The sequence below is a fragment of the Chiloscyllium plagiosum genome, unplaced genomic scaffold (genome assembly GCF_037043375.1).
Source record: "Chiloscyllium plagiosum isolate Xiang-an unplaced genomic scaffold, Cpla_swu_hap1 HiC_scaffold_20, whole genome shotgun sequence".
In the NCBI taxonomy this organism is placed as follows: Eukaryota; Metazoa; Chordata; class Chondrichthyes; order Orectolobiformes; family Hemiscylliidae; genus Chiloscyllium; species Chiloscyllium plagiosum.
The window spans coordinates 17881364-17894198 of NW_028270158.1; the positions used below are offsets into that span (position 1 = coordinate 17881364).

Here is a 12835-nt window from a genome sequence, read left to right on the forward strand (position 1 = left end):
TTTTAACTTGGTGAGTCAAATAAGGCAGAAAGAATATATTCATGGGCCAATTCAAGAATCTGAGCGTCCAAAAATGGACTTGTGATTCTGATCATTCTTGAGTACGTCCATTGCTACATCCCAGAAAGTGTGGCTCTGTTCATATTTTCCCTCCAACATCAAATGTGAGATCGTCAAAGGGATGTTTGTTCAACCCACGTAAATATTTTGAATGCAAATGAATATACCTTCATTCCTGAAGAAGGGCTCATGCTCGAAACGTCGATTCTCCTGCTCCTTGGATGCTGCCTGACCTGCTGCACTTTTCCAGCAACACATTTTCAGCCTAGAAAGAATATATGCTATACTGTTTAAAATTAAAAGGAAGTTTACTAATTTACTCTCACCAGCCACCACACTCAACTTCTGAGCAGTGGACAGGTAGCCATCCTGTCCAAAAACAGTGGGTGTCCTTCGCAATTTGCCATCAGGTACCTGTTTTTGTAAGACCTGACATTGACAGACCCTGACTCTAAGCACATTGCATTACAGCTACTTTGTGTCAACTGTGTCCTATACCAGCTCTGCAAGCACCCTTTTAATATCCAGATGGCCTGTGGCCATAGCTGGGGAATTATGTTGGTCATTGCCTGGTCTCTTGGCAACAGTCATGTTGCCTTCAAGCGAAAGAGTGGTTACTGGCTGATGACTACTACCCTCTGACAAGGTGGCTGATGACTCCAGTCTGGATAAATTAAAACCATGCTGACACATGAAATGACGGAGCAGATGATTTGTATGTTGAAAGAACACATTGTCTGGAGCCATCCTACAGAACACTGCAGAATCCATGGTGATTGCTGTATGATGCATCATCTTGCCATCATCAGGTGACAGTCCACACTGCCAGCTATTTGATAAGAAGGAATTCGGAGTTGACAACTTAGTTCTTTTCACGGACAAAAAGAGGCTGATTTGGGCATACAGGCACTCACCCAACCCCTGATCCCCATTTACCAACCATTCCAACAATTTTCCTTTCCTCTGCCATTAGCTATCTCAGCATTTGTGTAGCCACTATACAAGAATGATGCAAACACAAACACTTCAACCAAATTTATGCATGAATCCACAACCTATTGCATTGAAAAGGTAAAGTAATTGCCTTATTCTGTCTGAGCCAGTCTTGCACATGATTTTGTCTGCCCAACTTTTTTCATGCAATTCTACTCCAGTGACTTGAGCATGCCTGGAGGAAAACTCCTAATTTTCACTGGAGGAGATTCCAGTTGGACCTTGCAGCATGATCTCCAGAAACTCTTGAGCCTAGGAAACTTCATTGCCAATACACCACGGTGTAGTGATAAATTCGCCGATAGGTGACAGCAAGGGCATTGACAGAGGTGAGAGGTCACCAAGTTCATCAGGCTCACCCAAGAAGTCAGAGTAAGTTGTTTAAAGACTCGTTGCTGCAATGCCCTGCAAGCCCTGTTGAACAGTAATACCCAGAGCCATGATGACAGCAGTCTGAATCTGCACAGCAGCAGATGAGCTTGCTTGGCAGCAGTCAATGTTCACTAGTAGTCAGATGTTGGGTGTCTGTTGTTTGCTGAAAATGTGTTGCTGGAAAAGCGCAGCAGGTCAGGCAGCATCCAAGGAGCAGGAGAATCGACGTTTCGGGCATGAGCCCTTCTTCAGGAATGAGGAAAGTGTATCCAACAGGCTAAGATAAAAGGTAGGGAGGAGGAACTTGGGGGAGGGGCGTTGGAAATGTGATAGGTGGAAGGAGGTTAAGGTGAGGGTGATAGGCCGGAATGGGGGCGGAGAGGTCAGGAAGAAGATTGCAGGTTAGGAAGATGGTGCTGAGTTCGAACTCAGCACCACCTTCCTAACCTGTAATCTTCTTCCTGACCTCTCCGCCCCCACCCTCACTCCGGCCTATCACCCTCACCTTAACCTCCTTCCACCTATCACATTTCCAACGCCCCTCCCCCAAATCCCTCCTCCCTACCTTTTATCTTAGCCTGCTGGATACACTTTCCTCATTCCTGAAGAAGGGCTCATGCCCGAAACGTCGATTCTCCTGCTCCTTGGATGCTGCCTGACCTGCTGCGCTTTTCCAGCTACACATTTTCAGCTATGATCTCCAGCATCTGCAGTCCTCACCTTCTCCTCTCTGTTGTTTGGGCTTCCTCAGAAGTTGGGATCAGAAGTTGCATCATGATGGGTCCACAAGTATACAAACTGAGTCAGTCACCACTTCCATGCTGGAAAGGTTGGGTTCAAGCTCTCTGCAAAGCCCTGTGCCAAGTTGGTGCTGAACAACTTCATGCTTCCTAATGTTGAACACATTGTAGGGTTCTGGTTTGCACTCAGTAATTTGCTGATTTTAGATGGTTCAAATCACCCCCAGATTCCTGGTTCTGACACTGGACTTATTAGGGAAGGAGAAAGGAAGAAGGCATTAGACAGGTGTTTCAGGACAAAAGAATCTATTTATTTAAATATGAAAAAGTATAATAAAGAAAATAAAGGTAATTACAGCAAACTTTGTTAATTTCACTATCAGTTATACAGAGGACAGTAATGAAATACACTATTAAACAAAAATTAAACACTATTAGAACTTAAATAGCAGTTTCAATGACAGAAACTAGTCAGGTTTCCTACCCTTGGAGTCCCAAGCACTGTCACCACCCGCGTTTCCCTCCCTGCTAGCTAGGTTGGAAATTTTGGGGTCTCAGAAGTTTAAGCTTACCATCGAGGAAAATGCAGTTTTGAAGTACAGTTGGCTGTGCAAGTTGTCTTGGTTGGAAATAGGTCTGTGTCTGGAAGCTCTTGATCAGATAACGCTTGGTTGGTTTTCCACCTTTCAAATGTCTTCCGATGATACTCTTGGTTTGGCTTCCCAATTCAGCTTCTCTGTTCTGCCTCTGTCATTCTAAGTTTAGAAGCTTCTTGTTGGGGTTTGGAAGCCTGCGGGGAAGCTGCTTGTGCGGGGAGTTTGTTGTTGAAAAGGCTCTCCCCTCTGATTGTGAGCCCCATTATCTCCCCTCAAATCAGTGTTGTCCATTGTGTTCCTGGCGTTTCCTCCTGAAGTCAATTGGCTTTCCATTAGATAAGAATATGTGTACATGGATTTTGATTGAAGTTGAACGTTTGGTATCTGTATTGGCCCCATACTGTTTGTGCTGGGTAGCCCAAGGTGTAAACGTTAGTTTTGGTCTAGAGTGTTAGGTTTGGTTGATTGTTGTCTTAGATTGGAGGTGTAAATTGGAATTCCAAGCAATGTTTGTGTATTTCTGTCAGAGCTTTTAAAAGTTCTGATAAATCCAGGGTCTCATCCAATATTTTTAGACGATGGGGATTTTTGCTCAATCCTACACCATCAGTATATGTCTGTAGATTGTCTCACTAAAGTTTTTGTTTTGAGTTGTTTGCAGTGTACCCATGGAAGACCCTATGCCAGTGAGCTGACACCTGGGCTATGTCTTGCCCATTCCATCAAGCCGGGTGTCTTCCGATGTACAAAACCTGCCTCAGTTTATCCTTGACATGTTCACAGCATTTAGTGAGTCAGTTCAGTAATAACATAAGTTTAAACAAATATATAAAGAAACCCTTTGCTAAGTTTAAAATAATGGATCTCCTACACTGTTGTATTGCACCTTTCAGCTTTGTTCATGTGTATCCCAACTCCACTTTCAATGTTCCTGGAACTCTCATCCATTGCATCATTTCTTCATGGTTTAACTTTGTATTGAAATTCTGAGTTCCACCTTTAAATTAATTTAAAACACTACCACTTGGAACCATAAAGTAGAGTCATAAATTGAAATTTTGGGGCCATCAGCACTGAAGCAAATTGGCTGCCATGGAGCTCCAAGTTCAGGGAGGATGTTCGTTTCTAAGAGGCCCCTGATTTCTCCATAACTACCCTCTTCTTTTGCACCCCCCACCATCCCAGTTCTCACTAAAACGCCAAAGCAACTTTCAAATCTAGAAATGGAATCACGGTAGGAAAAAGATTGGCGTGCGCTGATCTAGATGTTATGCTTACAATGGATCACGAATTGGTAACCATCTGACTCCAAGGTGGAAATGCTACCAACTGAGCTACAGTTGACAGCTCAAAAGCACTTCTGGTTATCAAGTTTGTCAGCCAGTGAGCACTGACTGAATTTGATCACATAGGATGGCACAGTGGCAACCATTCTCAGCCAACGTTTCTGCAGTTAGTTAATAGAGACATCGGGAACAAGGACAGAAATGTTCCTTCCCACTCCTCCTCGTCCCAGTCCAAAAACCGTAAAACACTTTACTGGTGTCTATCTATCTAAGATCTGCAAAGTTAGCACATTAGATTGGAATTTCCTCCTGTGTGTTAGTGCAATACCAATACTTACCCAAGGAGCCTTACTCCTGTATCAAACAGTCCCACTCCCTCATTCTTACCATGGACTTTAACCAGCAGAGATGGAGATGTACTTTATGAACAGAGTAGGGAATGGACTAATTTCAAAGAGCTGGTAGACTCAATGACCTGGTATTGGAACTGAAGAAATATACAGAGGCAAAACAGCTTTTAAGATTAACTGGTGTTCGCTGGATACAATGAGCATCTTATAACTGTGCTGTTTCCATTTTAGTTTAATGTAGCACTTCCACTGAGAGTCACAAGGGTTAAAAAGTTTCCTGCAGCTCAGGGTTGAGTAGTTTTGTGTGCAGGGTGCCTATTAGAATATGAAGCAAGGAGGGAGGGAGGAGACTTGAACAACCTTGCTGCAGTTAGATCACTCGTGAAGGCAGCTGTTGGAAGAGTCAGCCGCCCACATCAGGAAGTGGTCGGATCTCTGAGAGGAAGGGGAAGCTTAGTGCAGCAGTCTCTCAGCCCTTTTCTTTACGCGAGGCAGTGTACAGCCGTTCATGTTGACGGAACAGAGTCCATGAACTGAGGCAACTCCTTTTCTTTTTGAAAAAGGAAAAAGTCAGGAAAATTGACATTTCTTCTCAACTGCTTCATTGTGCAGGTAAGTTCTCTATTTTGAATGTTTCCTTTTACAGCGCGGGCTGTCAGCTTGTTTGCGTCAGAGTTTCTTCCACTGAAGCCTTTCAATACTGACTGCAGGACAGGAATTTGTGATGAGTGCAGTTTATCAGATTTGTTCCAAGGAATTACCCCAGGGTGTCGCAGGGGAAGTAACAATTTTGTTAATTTGTGTCTGGAACATGGTATATCATGAGCCAGTTTACAGGAACTTTCAGGACAGGTTAGTACTGGAGAAACCGATCAAGTGAAAGACGGGAGTTAAGATTTCCAGTGTCACCAGGACAGTGTCCCGTTTTAACCATAGGATCTAAAGATGCGGCGAAATTGGAACTTCTAATCCAGGGAAGAAACATCCACGACTTGGATTTTTTTAAAAAATGTTCTTAACCACTTAAATATGTCGCTTTAACTCTTTGTGTGCTAAATGAAATATCAGCTTCAACTGTCAGGTTGTGTGGTCTAAGCAATGCACTTTTGCACATTGCAGTCATTTTATTTTCGGGAAATGAAAACGGAATTTCGATGCTCAGCCTCTATTTGCTCTGGCATGGAGCATTTGGAAAGAATTCGTAACCAGCACTGAGAACCTGGATTAGATTTCTCTGGAAAATGTGGTGCGAGTGTGGCGTGCTCGGAGGAGCTGGAGTGATGCACTGCAACAGGATGTTGTAGACATTGCTGCTGTGGTCAGCAGTGGAAAGCATTAGTCAGTGAAAAGACATCTTCTTTTGTTCCTTAGGCATGTTTCTGTTCAGCTTTTTTATATATGTTACAGCATTACTTAACACTCGGTCTGTTGCACACTCCTGTCAGAGTGAGGAAGTTGCACACTCTGTTCCCAGACTAGAGCACAAAAGAAAGGAGACTGACGTTGAGAGAGTGGTGATTTGCAAGAGATGCCATCTTGAATGAGAGGTGAAACTAATGTCCCACTTCCTCCCACCCCCTCAGGTGAATGTAAAGGATCTTGTTTTGGAGAAAGGTACAGAGTAGTGTTTCACCCATTTAATTCTGATGGGATTACTTTAAGAATATTGATACCTACCAATTTATAAAGTAAATTTAAACAATTTTCTAACAGTTAGAATGATCTGGCCTCCAACCATAATTCAAAAAGGTTTAAAGCAAAGCTCTGTTTTTATAGATTTTATTCTCTTCCTGCTGAAAAATTACAAGGCAATTTAGTCTCTGGTTCTTTGAGCTGTGTTTTGGAGATTGCAGTCTTTCCCACCTTCCAGTGTTTACTTTTTTTATATTAGGAGACTGGAAAGTCCCTAGTAATAAACCAAATAACACACTCCGGTTCTTCCTTGATCACCGATGCAAGTCTTGTCCAAAAATGTTAAAGGCCTTTGGAACATCCTCAGTTTCCCTTGATCTGATGGCTTTCTCTGTTCACCAGAAGAAAACAAAATAATTGTAACTTAAAACCAAAACCCTGAGATGTAGGTGTTACCAGAAAGACCGGCATTTATTGTCTGTTGCTGATGCCCTTCAGAAGGTAGTGGTGAGTTGCTGCCTTGAATGGCCAACAAGACACTGCCAAGGTGCTGTTAGGTAGAAAGTAACAAGAGTCTGGCCCAGCTGCAGTGAAAGATTGGCATTACGGTTTGTGCCAAATTTAATATAGGTGATTTGGAGGGAACTTTCAAGATATTAATGTGCCTGTGCATCTCCTGCCCTTGATAAAAGATGACAGATTTGGAAAACGCTATTGAAGAGGTTGGGTTTCAAGACTGGAATTTAAACCCAAACCTTCTGTTAATTGCCTGAATACTCCTGTGTTAAAGCCATGGAATATCCTTGTATCTTCATTAAATTAATTCTACTATTAATAGAATGAAGCATTGGAAACAGTTTTTGAGTTATATTCTGATATAGTTCGATGTGTGGAGTCCGTATCATTGTTCACTTTTTTGCTAATGAGAAAAGTGGGAGTTTGGTTGCGTCAAATAGATGGTCTGTAGTCTCTTTTGAAGAGTAGCAGTAATGTGAAATGCTTTTGTTTATCTGTTCTCTGCTAAATACTTTAGCTATTTTTGACATTCTGGTTCACCTCAACTGTCATGTCATTTCCAGACTTGAGAATGGCTCCTGAAAGAAGAAAAAATAGTAACTGAGATCACTTTAAGATGGAAACTTTAGGGCTAGTACATTATATGGGTAACAGAGTTTTACAAACTGCAATTATTCCCAAATTTAAGCTAACTGATGGCAATGTTACACTTGGTAGCAATTCTGCTACGTTCATAGAATAATCATAGAATCCAATCAGTGTGGAAACAGTCCCTTAGGCCCAACAAGTCCACACCAACGCTCCAAAGAATAACCCACTCAGACCCATTTCCCTCATCTATTACTCTACGTTTATCACTGACTAATGCAACCAACCCACACATCCATGAACACTATAGGCAATTTATCATAACCAACTCATCTAACCTGCACATTTTTGCATTGTGGGAGGAAACCGGAGCAAACCCATGCAGACACTTGGGATAATGTGCAAGCCCCACGCAGACAATCGCCTGAGGCTGGAATTGAACCTGGGTTTCTGGCACTGTGAGGCAGCAGCACTAACCACTGAGCCACCGTGCCGTCCAAGCTAGGGTGGGTAAAATCAGTCAATATTCCCACTCCTGATCAGAAGTTACTGAATATTGTTGTTGAATGTGAAAAGGATTAAGCTCAGCTGTGATGATGTTTGCAGTTGAATAGTCACTGGTGGGGGTCTGAAATGAAGAATGGATGTATGATCATAAATAGAAGCTTGTTCCATCCTCCAGTGGGATCATTGGCTGATCAGATTGTGAGCTTATCTCAATTTTACTACCTGTCCTTCATACTGCCTGCTCCCATAACTCTTAAGTGCCAGGTGAATCTAAACTCTAAATCAGCCTTAAATACATTTAATAACCCCTCACCTCACTACTCTCAAGACAATTCCAAAGACTAGCAACTTTGAGAGGAGAGATTCCTATATTTCCATCTTAAATGGGAGATCCCTTAACTTAACCCACTCCCCAACAGTTCTAGATTCCCCCACAAGGAACTATAGATCATTGAGTCTGATATCGATGGGGGGCAGATTGTTGGAGGGAATCCTGAAGGACAGGATTTACATGTATTCGGAAATGCAAGAATTGATTAGAGATAGTCAACATGGCTTTGTGGGTGGGAAATCATGTCTCACTAACTTGATTGAGTTTTTTTGAAGAAGTAATGAAAAGGATTCAGGGTAGAACGGTGGATGTGATCTATATGGACTTCAGTAAGGCATTCGACAAGGTTCCTCATTGTAGGCTGGTTAGCAAGATTAGATCATATCGAACACAGGCAGAACTATCCATTTGGATACAAAACTGGCTCAAAGGTAGAAGATAGTGTGGGTGGTGGAAGGTTGGTTTTCAGACTGGAGGCCTGTGACCAATGGTGTGTCATAAGGATCAGTGCTGGGTCCACTGCTTTTCGTCATTTATATAAATGATATGGATGTGAATGTAGGAGGTATAGTTAATAAGTATGCAGATGATACCAAAATTGGAGGTATAGTGGACAGCAAAGAAGATTATGTCAGAGTACAACAGGATCTTGATCAGATGGGCCAAGGGGCCATGGGGTGGGGGATGGAGTTTAATTTAGATAAATATGATGTGCTCCATTTGGAAAGGCCAATAGGGGCAGGACTGATACACTTAATGGTAAGGTCCTAGGGAGTGTTGCTGAACAAAGAGAGCATGGACTGCAGGTTCATGGTTCCTTGAAAGTGGAGGCACAAGTAGATAGGATAGTGAAGAAAGTGTTTGGTATGCTTTCCTTTATTGGTCAGAGCATTGAGTATAGGAGTTGGAAGGTCGTATTGCAGCTGTACAGGTCTTTGGTTAGGCCACTTTTGGAATATTGTGTCCAATTCTGGTCTCCTTCCTATTGGAATAATGATGTGAAATTTGAAAGAGTTCAGAAAAGATTTACAAGATGTTGCCAGGGTTGGAGTATTTGAGCTATAGAGAGAGGCTGGGGCTGTTTCCCTGGAGCATGAGAGGCTGAGGGGTCTCCTTTATAGAGTTGTATAAAATCACAAGGGGCATGGATAAGACAAATAAATAAGGTCTTTTCCCTGGGGTGGGGAAATCCAGAATTAAAGGGCATAGGTTTAGAGTGGGGGGAGGGGGGGGGAGATTTAAAAGGGATATAAGGGGCAACTTTTTCATGCAGAGGGTGGTGCGTGTATGGAATGAGCTGCCAGAGGAACTGGTACAATATTTAAAAGGCATCTGGATGGGTATATATGAATAGGAAGGGTTTAGAGGGATATGGGCCAAGTGCTGGCAAATGGGACTAGATTAATTTAGGATATCTGATCAGTATGCAAGTTGGACCAAAAGATCTGTTTCCATTATGTACATCTTTATGACTCTAAGGAGGAAACCCACTCAGCATCTACTGTTAAGCTACCATCATATAGAATATTTTGGACTTGTCAGTCTTAGGGATGGAAAAAATGGTTAGAAACATATTTATTCAAAACATCATTTGCAGGGCTAGGGGGATGAGCAAGGGAGTGGGACCAATCAGATAGATCTTTCAAAATGCCATCATGGGCATAATGTTCAAAAGGGAGTCCTTCAGCAATATAAAATATTTGAGATTAAATGTTAATATTCAGCACATGATTTATCTTTTATTATTGCAGGTTGGACCGAAGGGTCTGTTCCCATGCTGTACACCTTTATGACTCTATGATGAAAATCTGGATATAGTTTTTAAAACAAAAATAATTTTTCAGGTTTACTCCCTGTTGCTAGTGAGCTGCACATAAGTCATAGGAGAAAGTGAGGTCTGCAGATGCTGGAGATCAGAGCTGAAAATGTGTTGCTGGAAAAGCACAGCAGGTCAGGCTGCATCCAGGGAACAGGAGAATCGACGTTTTGGGCATAAGCTTATGCCCGAAACGTCGATTCTCCTGTTCCCTGGATGCTGCCTGACCTGCTGCGCTTTTCCAGCAACACATTTTCAGCACATAGCTGGGGATACAGAGGCCATTGAAGGTAGTTGTTCAGGTTCAGATCACAAGATCAAACCAGTGTGTATACACACACACACACACACACACATCCTGTTGCTACTGCCATGAGATGCAAACATACCCCATTGGGATTGTGATTGAAGGTGTCTAACATGCAGAATTGCGCATCCATTCAGAAGTCTTGATGGGCAGTAAGAAATATGGCAACCAGCAGCAAACGTTAATCAAAAATTTCTCACAATGGTAACAGGGAGTTTCTGAAAAATGTCCGAGAACTAGCTTTGGGAGTATAGTAAATGGCTGACCCTTGTTCTATTTTGTAAGCTGGACATAAATATTTTATCTAAAGCTATGAAAAGCCCATTAGTGCATGCCACAGTTGTTAGAATAACCAATGGTTTCATGCTGTTCTGTATCAATGTGTGCTTCCAGTCACTAATAATTCTCTCCATCTGCTTTAGTTCCAGACGAAATAAATGTCTTACCACAGCTTCCTGCTTGAGCCAATCAGCTGTCATGCCTGGAATAAAGACAGGACCCGTGAGTATTTATTTCAAATAAATGCAGTGTAAACCATTCTGACTGCTCTAAACTAAAGTAATTGTAACCAAGTGTCTTCATTTCAAATGCTAATTAACCTCGATGTCTTAACATGATTGCATATCTCCAGAACTCAGTAGCTTCATCCCCAATCCTGCTTTTGGAATTCCATAGAAAGGAGTGGAAAAAGGGTCAGGGTTAAATGTATTGTTAAAATATTGTAAAAGAGTTACTGAGATGATAGCTCAAATGTCAGTGAGTTAAACTTGAATTCTTGTTTCCCCATAGATTTCTAAAGAATTGATGATGTCTCAGCACTTGATAAGCATGCCACACCCATTGTGGCTAATCGTTTTACAAAATTAGGTTTTAAACAGAATAAGCTTGGCTCAGGAAGAAAATTCAGAGGGTTAGTTGAAAGTTCATCTTGTTTAGGTCAAGTAGAGCACTGCACTAGGATGGTATTGAATAGCACATTTGACGTTTTCAATTGTCTCACAACCATGAGTTATCTTGAATTGAACGAACTGAGTCTGATTTTAACTGCCATGCTGTAGTTTCACATATTGTGAAATAAAACAGCTCAACAATTTCATAGCTGGTTGTTCCGGCCAAATACTTTCATGTCTGCCTTTACAAAGGTTAAGGATGTTCAAGTGCAAGATACACAAGTTTCTAAATAAGATAACAAAAACACCTCTTGGTTAAATCCAGGGGTTGCATTATCAATTAGGTGTTGGACTATGTAGGCATAGACTTAAATGCAAGATATTCAGATCCCTTGTGTGAGCATTCAGTATTACTATACCAAAGAGAATACCTAGCCCAAGACCTTAAACTTGTGTCTGCAACTTAATGGAATTTTAGCCTGTACAGGTGTACAATGAAACACCCTTGTCACTAGATCCATTTCCTTTGTAAATTGAGTATAAATTGGTTCTTAGTCTTAGCATATTCATTATAGGAGGTTTGATCACTCCATTTGAAATGTAGGACTATTATTGGGTAGGTGGATGTACTATGTACTTCACTGTAACTGAGAACAGTAATAACTAATCAAAGATGCTAGCATGTGATTGTAACTGACTAATGGTTCGAGCACCTGAAGGTGGTGAGTTACATACTATAGGTGGCAGCTTGCACTATTTTCGAAGTGCTGCTTTATTCAATTACTAGAAACTATCTGACAGCTAACAAAAAAATGCCTTCTGGAGGAAGTTAATGCAATTCACAGACTGAGGAATCTATATATTCAAGTAAAATGCATTGAAACAGTCTGTGCAGCAAAGTAAAATCCAGATGGACAGAACACCAGAGAACGATTACAGAGCTGTGTTCAATCATATACCGACAGATCAAGGATCAGTTTGGCACTCGATGCTAACCAGAATTTTATATCCTTGTTCTGTTTGCACCCTCATACTGTGCTTTCTGTTAGACCAGTGTGACTGATTTTCAGCAGTTGCTCAGGCCTATAAACCTTAGCTTTCAAAATGCCGTGCTTTGACAAAATCCTATCTCAGTGACAGCATAGTGAACCATAGTATTCCTGTTGGGCTGTGCTGAAGGCAGCCTCACATGAATCCTAAATAACTTTACTGGTGAGGATTTGAAAGATTCCATCTTGCTTTTTAAACTTTTACAGTGAATGTTTTCATTGTAACAAAGTGAGCTTTTTTTCTAAGATATATTGATTTTCTTAACCACCTTAAAACAATTTTAAAGAGAGACCATTTTAAAAAAAAAAAAGCACCAGACCCTTTTATGTTAAGCACTCTTCCAGCTGGTTGTATTCAGTACATTCATTTATTTCTATTCAAATTAAAGCATAATTTTCCTTCAGCGATGTTGGAACTTGTCTGGAAGCAGTCTGCTGTTCGTCTTGCTGCAGGTTTGTTGAGTGGCATTGGTATGCTGATGTATTGTTCAATTACTGAAACATTTGTTCTAGCCCAGGCTTGTATGGTCATGTAGTGCTGTTTCATAAAAATAAGTCAGTAGAAGGTAGTTTAGACTCAAATTGGGTTGATTTAAAGTTAGGTTGTCCCTTTTTATGCCCACCTTATTTTGTTCTTGTAAATCCTCACTCTCAGCCTATTAGTATGAAGGTTATATTCTTCAAGATTTGATTATTGACATTCCCCCCCCCCCCCCCCAATTGCTATTTAAAAAGACCAGTTCAGCAATACCCCTCCCCTTTCCCCATTTGTAATATTTGTATCTCTAATCAAAATTAAACG

At 41.4% G+C, this 12835-nt stretch overlaps 1 protein-coding gene across 1 annotated transcript in view; it reads left to right on the top strand.

The window, feature by feature from the left end:
* The first annotated feature begins 4838 nt into the window (after positions 1-4838).
* Positions 4839-12835, top strand: part of arpc1b (actin related protein 2/3 complex, subunit 1B) — a 32916-nt gene continuing 24919 nt past the window's right edge. The window contains exons 1-2 of the mRNA XM_043711918.2: positions 4839-5009; positions 10517-10595. Coding sequence (XP_043567853.1) covers positions 10532-10595 — 64 coding nt within the window. The 5' untranslated portion in view covers positions 4839-5009; positions 10517-10531. The remainder of the gene's footprint in view (positions 5010-10516; positions 10596-12835) is intronic.